This window comes from Aspergillus nidulans, chromosome VII (genome assembly GCF_000011425.1).
Source record: "Aspergillus nidulans FGSC A4 chromosome VII".
Classification (NCBI taxonomy): Eukaryota; Fungi; Ascomycota; class Eurotiomycetes; order Eurotiales; family Aspergillaceae; genus Aspergillus; species Aspergillus nidulans.
The window spans coordinates 1,867,548-1,881,268 of NC_066263.1; the positions used below are offsets into that span (position 1 = coordinate 1,867,548).

General features: G+C 51.6%; 4 protein-coding genes across 4 annotated transcripts, besides 1 other annotated feature; 3 read left to right on the top strand and 1 right to left on the bottom strand.

The window, feature by feature from the left end:
• Positions 1–13,721: part of a sequence feature (contig 1.29 1..525887(1)) that runs on past the window's edge.
• On the top strand, positions 1,129–3,312 carry ANIA_01798 (putative ab-hydrolase associated lipase). Its single transcript, XM_654310.2, has one exon. It carries the CDS (start codon positions 1,315–1,317, stop codon positions 3,229–3,231), a length of 1,917 nt encoding a protein of 638 aa, XP_659402.1. The 5' UTR covers positions 1,129–1,314; the 3' UTR covers positions 3,232–3,312.
• On the top strand, positions 5,354–6,706 carry ANIA_01799 (putative secretory lipase; the record flags this gene model as incomplete). The annotated part of the gene is made up of 1 exon (XM_654311.1): positions 5,354–6,706. The coding sequence occupies one exon, from the start codon at positions 5,354–5,356 to the stop codon at positions 6,704–6,706; it is 1,353 nt and encodes a 450-aa protein (XP_659403.1).
• Positions 7,724–11,295, top strand: tcsB (putative sensor histidine kinase/response regulator TcsB/Sln1). Its single transcript, XM_050612869.1, has 7 exons — positions 7,724–7,824; positions 7,877–7,911; positions 7,964–8,527; positions 8,571–10,736; positions 10,782–10,905; positions 10,953–11,092; positions 11,144–11,295. The coding sequence occupies exons 1-7, from the start codon at positions 7,741–7,743 to the stop codon at positions 11,226–11,228; spliced, it is 3,198 nt and encodes a 1,065-aa protein (XP_050468734.1). The 5' UTR covers positions 7,724–7,740; the 3' UTR covers positions 11,229–11,295.
• On the bottom strand, positions 11,362–12,274 carry ANIA_01801 (uncharacterized protein; the record flags this gene model as incomplete). The annotated part of the gene is made up of 2 exons (XM_654313.1): positions 11,362–11,535; positions 11,588–12,274. 2 exons carry the CDS (start codon positions 12,272–12,274, stop codon positions 11,362–11,364), a joined length of 861 nt encoding a protein of 286 aa, XP_659405.1.

The following is a 13,721-nucleotide window of genomic DNA, read 5'->3' on the forward strand; positions in this document are numbered from 1 at the left end:
ATCTACGGACCAGAGGTGTTTTGGGATCCGGGATACAATAACCTGGTGGTACTCTGTTGGAATTTCAAAGTACCCATCCCCAGCTAGGCTTGCAGCCTTCTCTGATAGTAGGAAAGCCTTGCCCTGTTCTGTTGTAGTGATTGCATACCCGGTTGATATTACTTGTACCTGTGTGATCCCGTCCGGAACCTTCCCAGCAAGGGTGACCCGGATGCCATGTGGTCCAATAGCTCGGAGGCTGGAGGAGGCCGGGAGGCGGAGGAAGATGCGGTGGTCAGTCTTGTTTGACTGCTTCAGCCTTCGTTGTGCTGTTTGCTTGGCTTGCATATGGTGTTCAGGGGCAATAGTTTGCCAGTTCCCCTGGCCAGTTCTTGGAGCTGTTAGGGATGCCCAGGTTGTAGGCTGCGAGGTTTGCCTGTTCAGGGGGCTTTTGGAAGCTTCAGGAGTGGGAGGATGGTTTGGCTGTTCCATCTGTCTGGGTGGCTGTGGGGGTGCAACCACAGGCATCTGAGAAATCTGCTGAGGGGAGTCCTGCTTTGCAAGGGTGACGAATCTGGCTGCAAGCTCCCGGGCCAGGTCTCTTGGGCGGCCCTGTAGGGAGGAGACAGTTAGATCTAGAGCTTTGGCAAGGGAGGTCATGGCTAGTTTCCAATCATGAAGAAGGGCTAGCTGGTCGTCTGCTACCATGCCGACCTGTTCGCAGATCGACGGGGCTTGCGGCGTATGGGATACAGGGACTGGAGCTGCAGTGGGAGTCTTCTGCGGGGAGAATAAGGCCCTTCTCTTCAGGGAGTTCCGGGGTAGGGGGGTCGGGGTGGTAGGTCCTGAGGGGGGGTCAGAGTTTTCACCCAGGAGCGGAGTCGCCGGACGGGTTCCGCCTGGGGGGGAGATATCCACCTCCATGGGGTGGAGGGGATGAGCAATGAGCCAAGTGTAAGAGATCAGTTATTAGAGCAGTAGGGGTGCTGTTTTCCCCTCGTCGTGTCGCTGTGATGAATTATCACCTCGGTGGAGCAGGTGACGTCTACTAGATGACTCCACATTCACGTGCACCCTAGAACCGGCAGTGATTGCCCAAGAGGCAATCTCCAAGCCATCCCAGGGTCTCTCCCTCTCGTGAACAACATCTCTCGACTTTTTGTTCTTGTCTCTGATTACTATATATTATATCTTACTCTTATTTGGTGGGACTTTATCTTAGCGCAAAGTTTCTGGCGTTCCTTAGAGTCATTGCGCATCTCATCTGGTTCTCCGCCTGACCGCAGTTAGACATGACGCACCTGCCTTAGCGTCCCATGACTCTCCTCTGACACAATGCTCATAACCCAAAATCCTGTCCAGGATGCTGTTACCACCACTATTGAGTCTTTGTACGGGACGCCAGGACTTCCCTTGCGAAAGTCTTTGGAATGGCAGCAAGACACTTCGATAATGCCGGCGAATACGGAGACCCTCGACGCCACGACACGGCCAGCAAAGCCCTCGGTTCTCAGGCTACAAGCTGTGGATAGGGTACCGAACGAAGGCGACGATGATGAAATCTCCACGGCAACAGACGGTCTTCTAAGCGACAGACGGCCGTCGCTACCACCGCTGGCAAATCCGCAGGTGCCCGTCTTCACTCTACCTGCTCATCCGTTATTCCCACCACTTCCGGTATACGAGCACCCCCCGTCTGCAGTTGATACGCTGCGTTACTTAGCCATCCGGCTTGTGTCGTTTATGTTGTCTTTGTTCTTCCTTCTGGTTGTGGTGCTCGGTGCTTTCGTTCGCGGTATTTGGCTTTTCCTCATCGCGTCTGGGCACTCTATCATGGGGAAGAGCCCGCGGCAGCAAAGGAAGTTTCATGCGGAGGAGCGAGTGCGGAAATTGGACCGGAGAACGTCATCGCGGCGGTGGAAGCTTAGACAAGAGAAAAGAGAGGTTGATGAAGAAGCGCCAGACGACTGTCCTCCCCTGGAGGGAGGCAAGGACCCAGTCGTCGACGATGTCACGTACTATGCGAGGAGAGTTGGGTTAGACGTGGAGACGTATAAAGTGCAGACGGAAGACGGATTCATTCTTACGCTCTGGCACGTTTACGATCCTCATGAATATAGTCCTCTTCCTGCCAGCGAGCGAGGGCCACGCGGGCCACATGTTTTCGGCGGACAGAAAGATCCAAAGACATTTGGTGATGCTCGTCGGCGGAAATACCCCGTACTCTTGATGCATGGCCTGTTGCAGAATTCTGGCGCTTATTGTGCGAATGATGATGACAGTCTTGCATTCTTCCTGTGCAAGTCTGGATATGATGTTTGGCTGGGAAATAACCGCTGCGGGCTTGAGCCAGAGCATATAACGATGCTAGAGTCTGATCCCCGCATGTGGAGCTGGACGATTCAGCATATGGGTGCTTTCGACATGACGGCTCTCATATCACGGGTTCTCTATGAGACAGGGTATGAGAAACTGGGTCTGGTATGCCACTCGCAGGGTACGGCCCAAACGTTCGTGGCGCTGGCAAAGGACCAACGTCCCGAACTAGGCGAGCGCATCTCTGTCTTCTGTGCTCTAGCACCAGCCGTATTCGCCGGACCGCTTGTTGAGCGCGTCTACTTCCGATTTATGAGACTAATATCGCCCGGAACCTTTCGGCTCATCTTTGGCATCCACTCGTTCATCCCCTTCATGGTCACCGTTCGACGGTGGCTTCATGCTCGCATATACGGGAAGCTAGGCTACATTGTCTTCTCCTACCTATTCAACTGGTCAGACAGCCGATGGGACTATGAACTCCGAGATCGAATGTTCCAATTTGCACCTGTCTATGTTAGCACAGAGACGATCCGGTGGTGGCTAGGAGCAGACGGCTTCTCAACGCATCAATGCATTCTCGCAACGAAGGAGGCTTATCTAGCCGAGATCAACGAGAGCTGCAATATCACACGCAGCACACCCCCCCATTGTTCCACCGCTTGGTACGGGCCTCAAACTCCGCCCTTTGCCCTGTGGATCGGCGGTTCAGACCAGCTAGTCGATGGACGCAAACTCTTGCATCGCCTGGAGAGTGGGCGTGAGCCGCATGTCCACGTGGTTCATTCAAAGGTTATCAAGGAGTACGAGCATCTTGATGTCCTCTGGGCGATGGATATGATTGAGCAGGTCGGACGGGAGGTCCGGCAGATCCTTTGGGAGACTATGCCTGCGGATGCGAGGGTGTTGAGTGTGACACCGAGGGGGGTGGAATGAATCACACAAGGACAAATTGTATATGCTCATTTCTCTTCATGTATTTAGCTTTGTACATATATACTTATAGATAGATAGAACATGACAACGATCGGGATATGAGTGCAAGACAGAGAATTCAGTGACGGATTCACATGGAAGGCAGTTAATTAATCTTAAGTAATAGGAAAGATGTCTTAATTAAAGATTAATCTAGTTATAAAACATGCGTTGAGCTGATCCTTCCCTTTCTTACCAAGTTTGCTATTGAGATATGCAGTCAGCACCCATCAATCGTTCCACCAGGGCCGTATTTGTCTTCTAGTTGATCACTATTATTTATATGGATAGGCATGCATCGAATCTCAGCGGCACTCCTGTGGCTCCCATAAGCCACATATTCCAAGGGCTTACCAAACGGGTTTAATATAACTAGCACAAATCCAGCTGCCTAGTCTCTCATCCAATAGGAGTCTTCTTCCTGTCTCAAATCCCTCAAATCCTCCCACCTCAGTAACATTAAGCCCGACAAGGATATACGAATCTTTGGAGCAAACATTTTCAATTACCTCACCTACCAGGCTCACTCACTAAATCACAAGGCCACGGGGGTATAAACTGAAAGGTGCAACAACAGGTACATCAGTCAGCAACCCTAACCACATTTCAAGTGGCCAAGCATCAAGCCGCCAGGATCTTCCTACACCAGCAGGCCAAGGCTGTCATCGCAGATGCAAAAGCAACCCCACCGTAAGCCTCAAGGACAGAAGTAGGATTTACCGGATGTAACCCGACGTCGTTGGCACTGGCAGACGTCAATAAAGCAGAGTCGGTGCTTGGCATCCGAAGCTAGTCTGGACGCGTTGTTCTGTTATGCGGGAGTTCTGCGGGGATTACGGGGTCCCCACCGAGGAATGGGTACGAGATGCAGTCAGAAACGACTCGTTTAGGGTCGCCGATGCCCATTCGGGAGTTCCTGCCGCTCATGCAGGAGACCACGAATAGTCATAGGAGTATGACTACGGGAGCGGGTGCAGCTGCAGATGCAGGCGCTGGTGTGGGTGTGGGTGTAAGAGTAGGGTAGGTGCAGATGCGACGGCGACTCTGTCTCCAGAACAATAAGGGAGCTCTCTTGGCGACAGGTCTGCGGCCATGACAGGTAGGTGACCCTCTTCTCCGCGAGAATCTCAGAACGATCCCTACCAATGCCTCGTATGGTCCTGGGTTCGGGTTAGCCGGAGCAACCATGAGCTTGCCAACCTCCCCATGCGAAGAAGCTAGCACGGCGTACTCCTCCGTAGCTTCTGTGTCTTTCCATGCGGATATGGCGTTGATATGCGTTAACCTTTGGCAGGAGGTCGATAAGATCAAGACGTCGGGGCTGAGAGCCTCGTCGGAGGAGGGGTCGCATAACGCACCGTGGGCGGCGTCGACAACATCGAGAGACAAGCTTGTGAACGGAATGTTCTAGGAGTCAGTTAGGAGGAATGCAGGCTAATTGCTAGGGCTGACAAGGAGGGCGGGGAAGTTGAGGGAGTGGCACTGGGTGTTGAATGCGTACTGAGGTTGGAGCTTGGAATGGTAATCCCTGCGAACTGATCACGCGTGCCTTTGTACATAGACATATGTCATACGATAACATGGGTTATCTCTTGATTTAGGGTGAATCGACAGGGGTCCCCATTTTCTAAGCAGTGGTTGGTGAAAATTTGGCGGGGAAGCTGGGGATGAGGATCGGCTGCGACCATGCTCAACAAGTTTACCGTGACGATTCGGCTTTTCTAGCGCCAGAATTCCGGCAGTCGGCTTCTGTGATTTGTCGCAGGATTCTTCACATGGGACCCCTGTTTCTCCAGGTGTTCAGCGATTTTCAATCGCCTCGGTCCTTGTGAGGCTGCCGCTGGCTCACGAAGCACACCGCTTCGTTAATAGTCGCGCTCCGCATAGGCACCGTATACAGCCTAATGCCGGCTTGGCTCGCGGACACTGTGATGATTCGCTGGATGGGGTATGTTGAATATGGAGTATGGACTCGGCCAAAATTAGCAAACAAAAAGTTGCTGGAGAGGATCCGGCTACAAATGCGCAGCGACGCCCCGAGAATTGACGATGATCATCCCCAGCCCCAACGGCCTTCTTCCCCATGGCCTCTCTTCTCTACCAGCTGCTCTTCCTCTTGGTGCCGCTCCTCGCGGCGGGCTTGCCAGCAAACCCTGTGAAGAAGGCCGGTCCACAGCCACCGGGAGAAGATCCCTTCTATACCCCCCCGGATGGATGGGAGTCGACGGAGCCTGGTGCTATTTTGCGACACAGGACTCCCCCCTATCCCATTGCGGCGTTTGGCCTGGCTGAAGTGAACCTTGATGCCTCGTACCAGATCCTTTACCGGACGACCGATTCCTTTGGCGAGCCCATCGCTACCGTGACGACGATCCTGATTCCCCACAATGCCGACTACACCAAGGTTCTCTCATACCAGGTCGCCCAGGATGCGGCGGATCCCAACTGCTCTCCATCGTTCGCGATCCAGCAGTTCTCCGACGCAGGCGAGGCTCTCGCCCTCGTCATGCCGCAGCTTGAGTACCTCTTCATGAGCTCAGCCCTGAACAAAGGGTTCGTTGTCATCGTCCCTGACCACCTCGGGCCCCGCTCTGCGTTTTTGGCGAACACCCTCTCCGGTCAAGCCGTGCTCGACAACGTCCGCGCCGCGCTTGCCTCTACCGACATCACTGGTATTTCATCCCAGGCCACTGTCGCTCTCTGGGGCTACTCTGGGGGTAGCTTAGCAAGCGGGTTCGCAGCTGAGCTGCAGCCCTCGTATGCGCCTGAGCTGAAGATCGCCGGCGCCGCACTCGGCGGGACAGTTCCTCAAATCCCACCTGTCATCAGAGCCTCGAACAAAGGCATCTTCACTGGACTCATCCCAGCCGGTATCCAGGGCCTTGCAAACGAATATCCGGCCGCCCAGCAACTCATTCGCGATGCCATTCTCCCCGACAAATGGGCCGAATTCAACAAGACTCAGGAGCTTTGCTTGACTGGTAACCTCATCGAATATCTCGGCAAGGACATCTACACCTATGTCAACGACCCCAACGTCTTCGAGTCCCCTCTTGCGAACTCCCTCACTGAGCCCAACGCGATGGGACACAACACGCCCAAAATCCCAATCCTTATCTACAAAGGCGTTAACGATCAGATCAGCCCGGTGAAAGACACCGATGCCTTGTATGACACTTACTGCAGCAACGGGGCTAACGTCGAGTATGTCCGAGATTTGCTGGCGGAGCACGCACTGATGACAATCACGGGAGCGCCCGATGCATTCATGTGGTTGACAGAGCGGCTGAGTGGTGTACCTGTCAAGAAGGGCTGTAGGCGCAAGACACAGCTTACGGGGCTGCAGGATCCAAAGGCCCTAGCCGCGCTGGGAACCACGGTCGTCAAGTTCTTGCTGAGTCTTCTGACATTGCCCGTCGGGCCTATTGGACGGTAATGGGATTTGGCTTTGTTCCTTGAAGATTGTGATCCTTTCTTCGGCCTCACTTGAGTTATGATCGTGGATAAATATCTAATGTCTGATGCTTGTGATGTATGACGTAATGATACACAGCATGGCTGATCATGCGATATCTGTCGAGAGTTTTCTGGTGGAATCAATCTTGAGTGAAGCATGCTCTCTCATCAGGTATCTCATAAAGTTTTGAACTGCAAATCCTATCAATAAGACCTATGAACCACGGGCCAATGAGTCCCTGCTCAACATTGCTCGTAGCGCACTCCAACCTTTCTTTTGGCTCCATCTATGCGGTCCAACTCCTACTATCACACCCCAGGACACCGCTCACCACCTAGGATGGTGCCTATGGACTAATCTGAATGCTGGTTTCAGTGTGGAGGTAAACGGTGATGATGGCTAAGGAAGAAGTTAGGAGGGACTTTACAGTTGTGAAGAATCAAGATGGTCTGTCAAGGGTTCATCGAAGCCGTAGCTGTAAGTTGGAGGTGGTACCACTGGACAGTGAAGGCGTTATCTGACTAGAAAAGGTGAGGTATTCTTGATATAGCCATGTTAACGAGAGAGCAGAAGAGTTGTACCAGGGTACTTCATATCAACTGGAGGCCTAGATAGTCCACAATTCGGTGTCTATCACGTGCTTGCGCTTGGCTCGACCACGTTCTCTTCCTCTGAAGGCCCACGTCTCTTCTAACGGCCGCTGTCTAGACCGCTGTCAAAGCCTGTCACGGAATCCACCCACGAATCAGCGCCTTGTTTCGGCCTTGATGAGCCGGGCAATATCAGTGGACCGATCTAGATCCTGCGGGTAATCGCCATTGCGCAAGGTTGGCAGATGTTCGATAAATTCAGGTTTTCCTGGCTTTCAGGTTTCCTGGGGTTGGCGTCGGCAATCTCGGTCCCGGCCAGGCCCTGCTGCTCAACCTTCTCGCCGTCCATTCTCTCTCATTCCACCCCTTTCATCAAATTCATCGGATCCTCGCTGGATATGAACGGGCGGCAATCGGTTTCCAATGCGCGTTCCTATTGCCGTGCAGTTGGGGCTGCTGGTCCTCTTGACGGCCCTTGCTGGTCTGGCGGCTCTAGCCATCGCAACAGTAAGCGCGCTCGATCAGACTTGGAGAGAACGGCATTTGCTAACCTAGGCAGTGGATTAACAACTACAACTTCGTCGTCGACGTCAAGTATGCAATGCTCTCCATCTTCCGCAATCTGTGCTTTGGCTAACCAGCGCAGGTCTCAAAGCCTTCAACTCGTCGCTAGCATCAAGTCTAGTCAGATCACCAGCAATTTGGATCTACTCGAAACGACGTCCAAGACAATCATCACTCGCATTCTCATACAATCCGCCTTACAGCGCTATTATGCTGGTAATACAACCGAGGAAAATTTCGCCTCGTCGATCACCGACGTGCAATCAGCCCTAGGTAGTCGCGGGTATCTCAGCCTCTACCAAGCCAGCATCTATGCGAGAAATGTCGAGAACGGAGAATCAAAAGCAAGGCGATTACTCAACGTGACCAGCGACGAGGTTCCTGAAATCAGGCTTCCCTATGATCATCCGAATGGCACAGCGGTGATGCTTGGGGATGAAGGATTGGGATATCCACCCTCACTCTATCCGAATCTGACAGAAGATGCGACCACGAACAAGTTATACGCTTTTGATGGTGTGCCGATAACCACGAACCAGCCGTTACTTCTGGGACCGCTCGCCACGAACGATTCTTTCTCGCTGATTTCCTTGTCGCTGCCGATTATCAACAATACTTCAGCTGCGGATATTCTGGGCTATATTACGTATGACGCTGCTTCTTCCAGGTTGACTCTGCTAACTCTTCAGTGTCGTTGCGAGCGCCGCGAATCTGCAGGATGCGATGAGCTCTCGGCAAGGGCTTGGAAGCTCCGGTCAAGTCCTCCTGCTTGCCCCTTCTAGACCGGAAAATCGTTTCCCTACCGGCTCCCGGCCTGCCACGGCAACCTCAGAACCACAGATTGCTGGCTTGGACAACCAGGAAGTACGGTACGTGTTCAGGCCGACTCCGTTGCCAGGGAACAAGAGACGGCACAGTCCCGCTGTCGCTTCCGGAGCATCTTTCCCTTTGCGCGATTATCCTATCGCGCTCAAGGTCTTGAACCAGCCGTACGATTCAATCAACCACTCAATCACCGATCTTTCGTCAAAGAATGAGAATGGCACCCGTGTCGCGGTCGGTGCAATTCAGCAGCGATCCGACTTGGTGGAATGGGTGCTAATCATCGAAGAGACCCACGGAGAGGCGTTTGCCCCGGTTTCCCGTCTTCGAAAAATCATTTTGGCTTGCGTATTTGGCACTGCTGGCGTTATTGCTCTGCTCATCCCGCCGCTCGCCCATCTTTCAGTAGCGCCTATTCGGAGACTCCGCGAGGCGACTCGAAAGTCCGTTAATCCCACAATTGGGCCCTTAAGTCCGTCGTTGTCAACCATGGTTGACCCCATTGAAATATCAATGCATAATGGCAACGAAAAGAGCGAGAAAGGCGGATTCTTCAACCGGCTCAAACGAGGCAGAGGCAATTTAGCAACCGGTCATGATCGCGACAACGAACCGCATCAGTTCCAAATCCCCGGCCGTGTCAAGGAGCGTAAGCATATCATTACGGATGAACTAACCGACCTGACGAAGACATTTAACGAAATGTCCGATGAACTCGTGATCCAGTACAATCGTCTTGAGGAGCGGGTGGCAGAGCGAACCCGTGAGCTTGAAAAGGCCAAAATAGCGGCAGAGACAGCGAATGAGAGTAAAACTCTCTTTATCGCCAATATATCTCATGAGCTCAAAACGCCGCTGAATGGGATTCTTGGTATGTGTGCGGTCTGCATGGGTGAGGACGATCTTCCGCGGATCAAAAGGTCGCTTCAGACTGTATACAAGTCGGGCGATTTGCTGTTGCATCTATTGAATGACCTGCTCACCTTTAGCCGGAACCAAATTGATCAGGCCATTAGGCTTGAAGAAAAAGAGTTCAAGCTCTCGGATATCCGGTCGCAGTTACAGATTATCTTTCAGAACCAGGTCCAGGAAAAGCAGATATCATTCAGTATCAAGTTCTGTCATCCAGACACTCCTCCGATCAATGACACTCCAGAAGTTATATCTCGCGCACCTGGTCCGGTATATGGGCCGCCGGGAACCGCCAAATTGAAGGACATGGTCCTATGGGGAGATCAGCACCGGATCTTACAGATCCTGATCAACCTAGTGGGCAACAGTCTCAAGTTCACACCTGAGCAGGGCACCGTCGCGATCCGCATCAAGTGCGTCGGCGAGGAGAAGAACCCTTCCGCCAGCCCAAGACCGGAGTCAAGAGCTCTCTCGCGCTGGCGATCTATAGGCTCATCCCATGCCAGCTCGCGTCCCAAAACCTCCCTCGACCGTCCCAGGGACGGTGGAGACGAAGAGACAACACGCCCACCGAACTTGCGCACGCTCATCCTTCAATTCGAAGTTGAGGACACTGGCCCCGGAATTCCGCAGCACCTGCAAAACCGCGTCTTTGAACCGTTTGTGCAAGGTGACCTCCGTCTAAATCGCAAATATGGTGGCACGGGCTTGGGTTTGAGTATCTGCTCGCAACTGGCCAGGCTCATGAGAGGTCAGATACAGCTAAATAGTGAGCAGGGACGGGGCACGCTATTTTTAGTCCGGATCCCGTTGGGTTTTGTCAAGGAATCTCCCCCAAGCACCGCCAGCTCGATGACGAGTCTAGCCGGGTCGCGGACGTCGAGCGTTTTCTCGTTGGATGACCTGGCGAGTGTCACTAAGGCGCCGTCTAATCATAGCGTCGCATCTCAACATGAATCAACGAAGAGCAATGCTGAAATACAGGACTCACAGCCTCGCTTGGTTGGCTTGAGTCAACCATTCTTTGCGCCGCCTGTTCCGCAAGCTAAGGACAATGGGCTGAAGAAGATAAGAGCGTTGGTAGCTGAGGATAATGTGGTTAACCAGGAAGTGGTTCTAAGGTATGCACTACTTTTTCGATTCGTATCATGTACTGACCCCTGCAGAATGCTGGCGTTAGAAGACGTCTATGACGTGACTGTGGTCAAAGACGGCCAAGAGGCTTATGACACCGTGAAAGCCAATATGGAGGAGGGCAAAGTATTCGATTTGATTTTTATGGATATTCAGGTACCGCACCCTCTATACTAATCTCAGGCTTTTGCTAACGTTTGTAGATGCCAAACCTAGACGGCATTGAAAGCACCCGTCTTATCCGTCAAATGGGCTGTTCGGCCCCCATCGTCGCGCTGAGCGCATTCTCAGAAGACAGCAATATCAAAGATTGCATGAACTCGGGAATGGACATGTTTATCAGGTACGTCTTGCCTCATTCATTTTGATGTACCTGATATTGATTTATGACAAGCAAACCGATTCGACGGCCGGCATTGAAGCAGGTATTACGGAGGTTTACCCCCATTCCTGAGGAAGCGGAGAAACCGCAGATGTGAATTTTCTCTGTAACATATTTGGGTACATTGTGTTTTTATAGTGTTTGCAACGCAGATTTGAAGTAAATGAATGAGAAATACTCACTTGCAATTAGGGAGCCTAGCAAACCATGCTATGAAGAGTAACCAAGCCTCAAGGGGTATATGGTGGCGGAAGGTCCTCCTCCGTCTTTTTTCCTGCAATCTCCACATTGCTGTCGTCGCTGTCGCTATCCAGGCCGTCGCTGCTCTCCGTCTCAGACTCCCACCCCTCCATCAACTTCCCACACCCGCTATTCTTCTCACCCTTCATCGGTGCATCCATTTTCTACTCGCAGTCAGCACACGCTCTTTACACTAGAAAAGTGTGAAACACGTACCTTCCCATTCACAACAACCCCTTCCCCTTCACCTGCCCTACAACAGCCAACAAGTCTTCCGTTCCTCCAAACCCCATTTCGCAGCACCATGCCTCGAAAGTCCGTATTGACAATCACACAATCGCTCACCTCACAGTCCTTAAGCCGGCTTTTCCGCACTCTACTCCTCAGTACTCGACTCTTCTCCAGTGATCCACGGGACACCGAGCTCCGACTCACAACAGAGTCTTTGGCCTGCGAGCGCGCCATAGTGCTCTGCTCTGTGACAGTGGTGTTTGCGAGGTCGACGCGCCGCAGCCGGGAGACATTATCGAGCGTGCTACTTGTTGCAGTCACGGATCGAGCCCGTGGGATGTTCGAAAGCGAGCTGGATGTTATGGTAGCCCTATGAAGAGAGGTGTTCGTGAGGGTTGAAGTGGTGATCTTGCTGCGTTTGAGGGTTATCCTGATTGGAGTTGGGTCTGGTGATGTTACTGGGCCGCCAGAGAGGACGTTTACTGGGTTGTCGGTGTTTGAGGCGCTGGTTGGGGTGGTAGTCTTCACGATAGATGAAGAAATGATATTGCATCGGCTTATAGTGTCAGCTGAGTCGAGGTTCCGAAGCGTAGAGTGGACGATTTCTGAGTGGATGATGCGGGGAGAGGAGTTGGGGAAGGCAGAGTTGACGATGGTGTTTTGTTTAGGCATTGCCACTTTCGGTTCCTTGATTCAAGATAAGCGTCTGCGATCAGATACTTGTCGAGCTGGAGGGGAGAGGGGCGGGTGGATGGAACGTTGGTCATGATAACGGCAGCTTATATGACCGTAATGCTGCTGCCTACGTCAAGTCTAGGGACCCTTTAGTGTGTTGGCTATATGGATTGGGCTAGTAGAAAGCTAATAAAGAGAAGCTAATAAGCAAATGACATATACATATAAGGGGGAAGTTTCGCATGCGTCATGTGGTTGTTGGTGTTTCGACCGCCCAGGGTCCAGACTGTATATACTGCTGCAAATGCTTGGCTATAGAGATCCACTTTTGAGTCCCGAAAGTCAAGCTTTCCAAGACTTATAGAGTGTGCCCTGAAGAGAGTATGAGAGACAATTCTAGAAATATACAGACGATCGTAATTTCGTATATTTACCTAGATGACGTGCTTTAATATGCTTCTCTTATGCTTCTCTCCCTAGAGGCTCTTCGCGAACATGAACATACAGTACGACCTTGTGGCTTGAGCTGTGTGGCGCGACCTGGAATTGCGGCGAGGGTCAGCCTCACAAGGCGCCATCTGCCAAGCGATGACATGTGCAGCTTTTGATGAACAGTAATACAAAGTTAGCTGACCTGTTTAACGGGGCGCAAAGCCAATAATAAGGACAGTAACATGGATGTGCATCATTTTGCGTAAACAATGGTGTGGCTGTGCAAACTGACAATCTACGCTTACCAGTGTAATTTCAAGGGGCTTTCAGCTCCTGGAAGTTGCAGGCATATTCTCATAGATCTTTACTTAGATCAAAATTTTCCTCGGCAGATACACTCACCATGCCATTTGGTTTTATGTGTCGCCGGCCAACAGCATCATTAAGGAAATCCGTATTAGTATCAGGTCGGCTGAGAATATCAAGTCAGCTATACACAAACCCAAGATGCGATCCACTCAGTCGTTTTATGTCAACAGTATGTGACAGCTAGTCATATAAGGAACTTGCCTACTCTGGATATCAGAACTGCAAGCTCCGGCTTGCTGATGCTTATGCAGAGACATCTGCTATTTCCACAGTCCAAAAGCTATGTCTCTTTCACCTGCTGCATTGAGCTAGGTTATTATTATTATTTTTTATGTATTTGAACTTCCCTATGGAGCTTTTCGAAGCATTAGACCTTTATTCTTTTATATTATTGATAGTTGATGCTGATAATTCGTCTAGTCTGGCGCTCCATATTTTATAATTCTTTGAAGAGCTGGACTGTACATTCAGCAGAGGATCAAACTTCACTAAGCTGACATGAGATTTCTAGCATCAACAGAAGGCCAGTTTTGACAAAACCAAATCTTTAAGGCTCATGCTGACTATCCTCTTTGTGCTAACAGGAATCTGTTGGGTACTGGATTTGAGGGGGACATGGATTTTATCCGTAGTTGTAGCAACG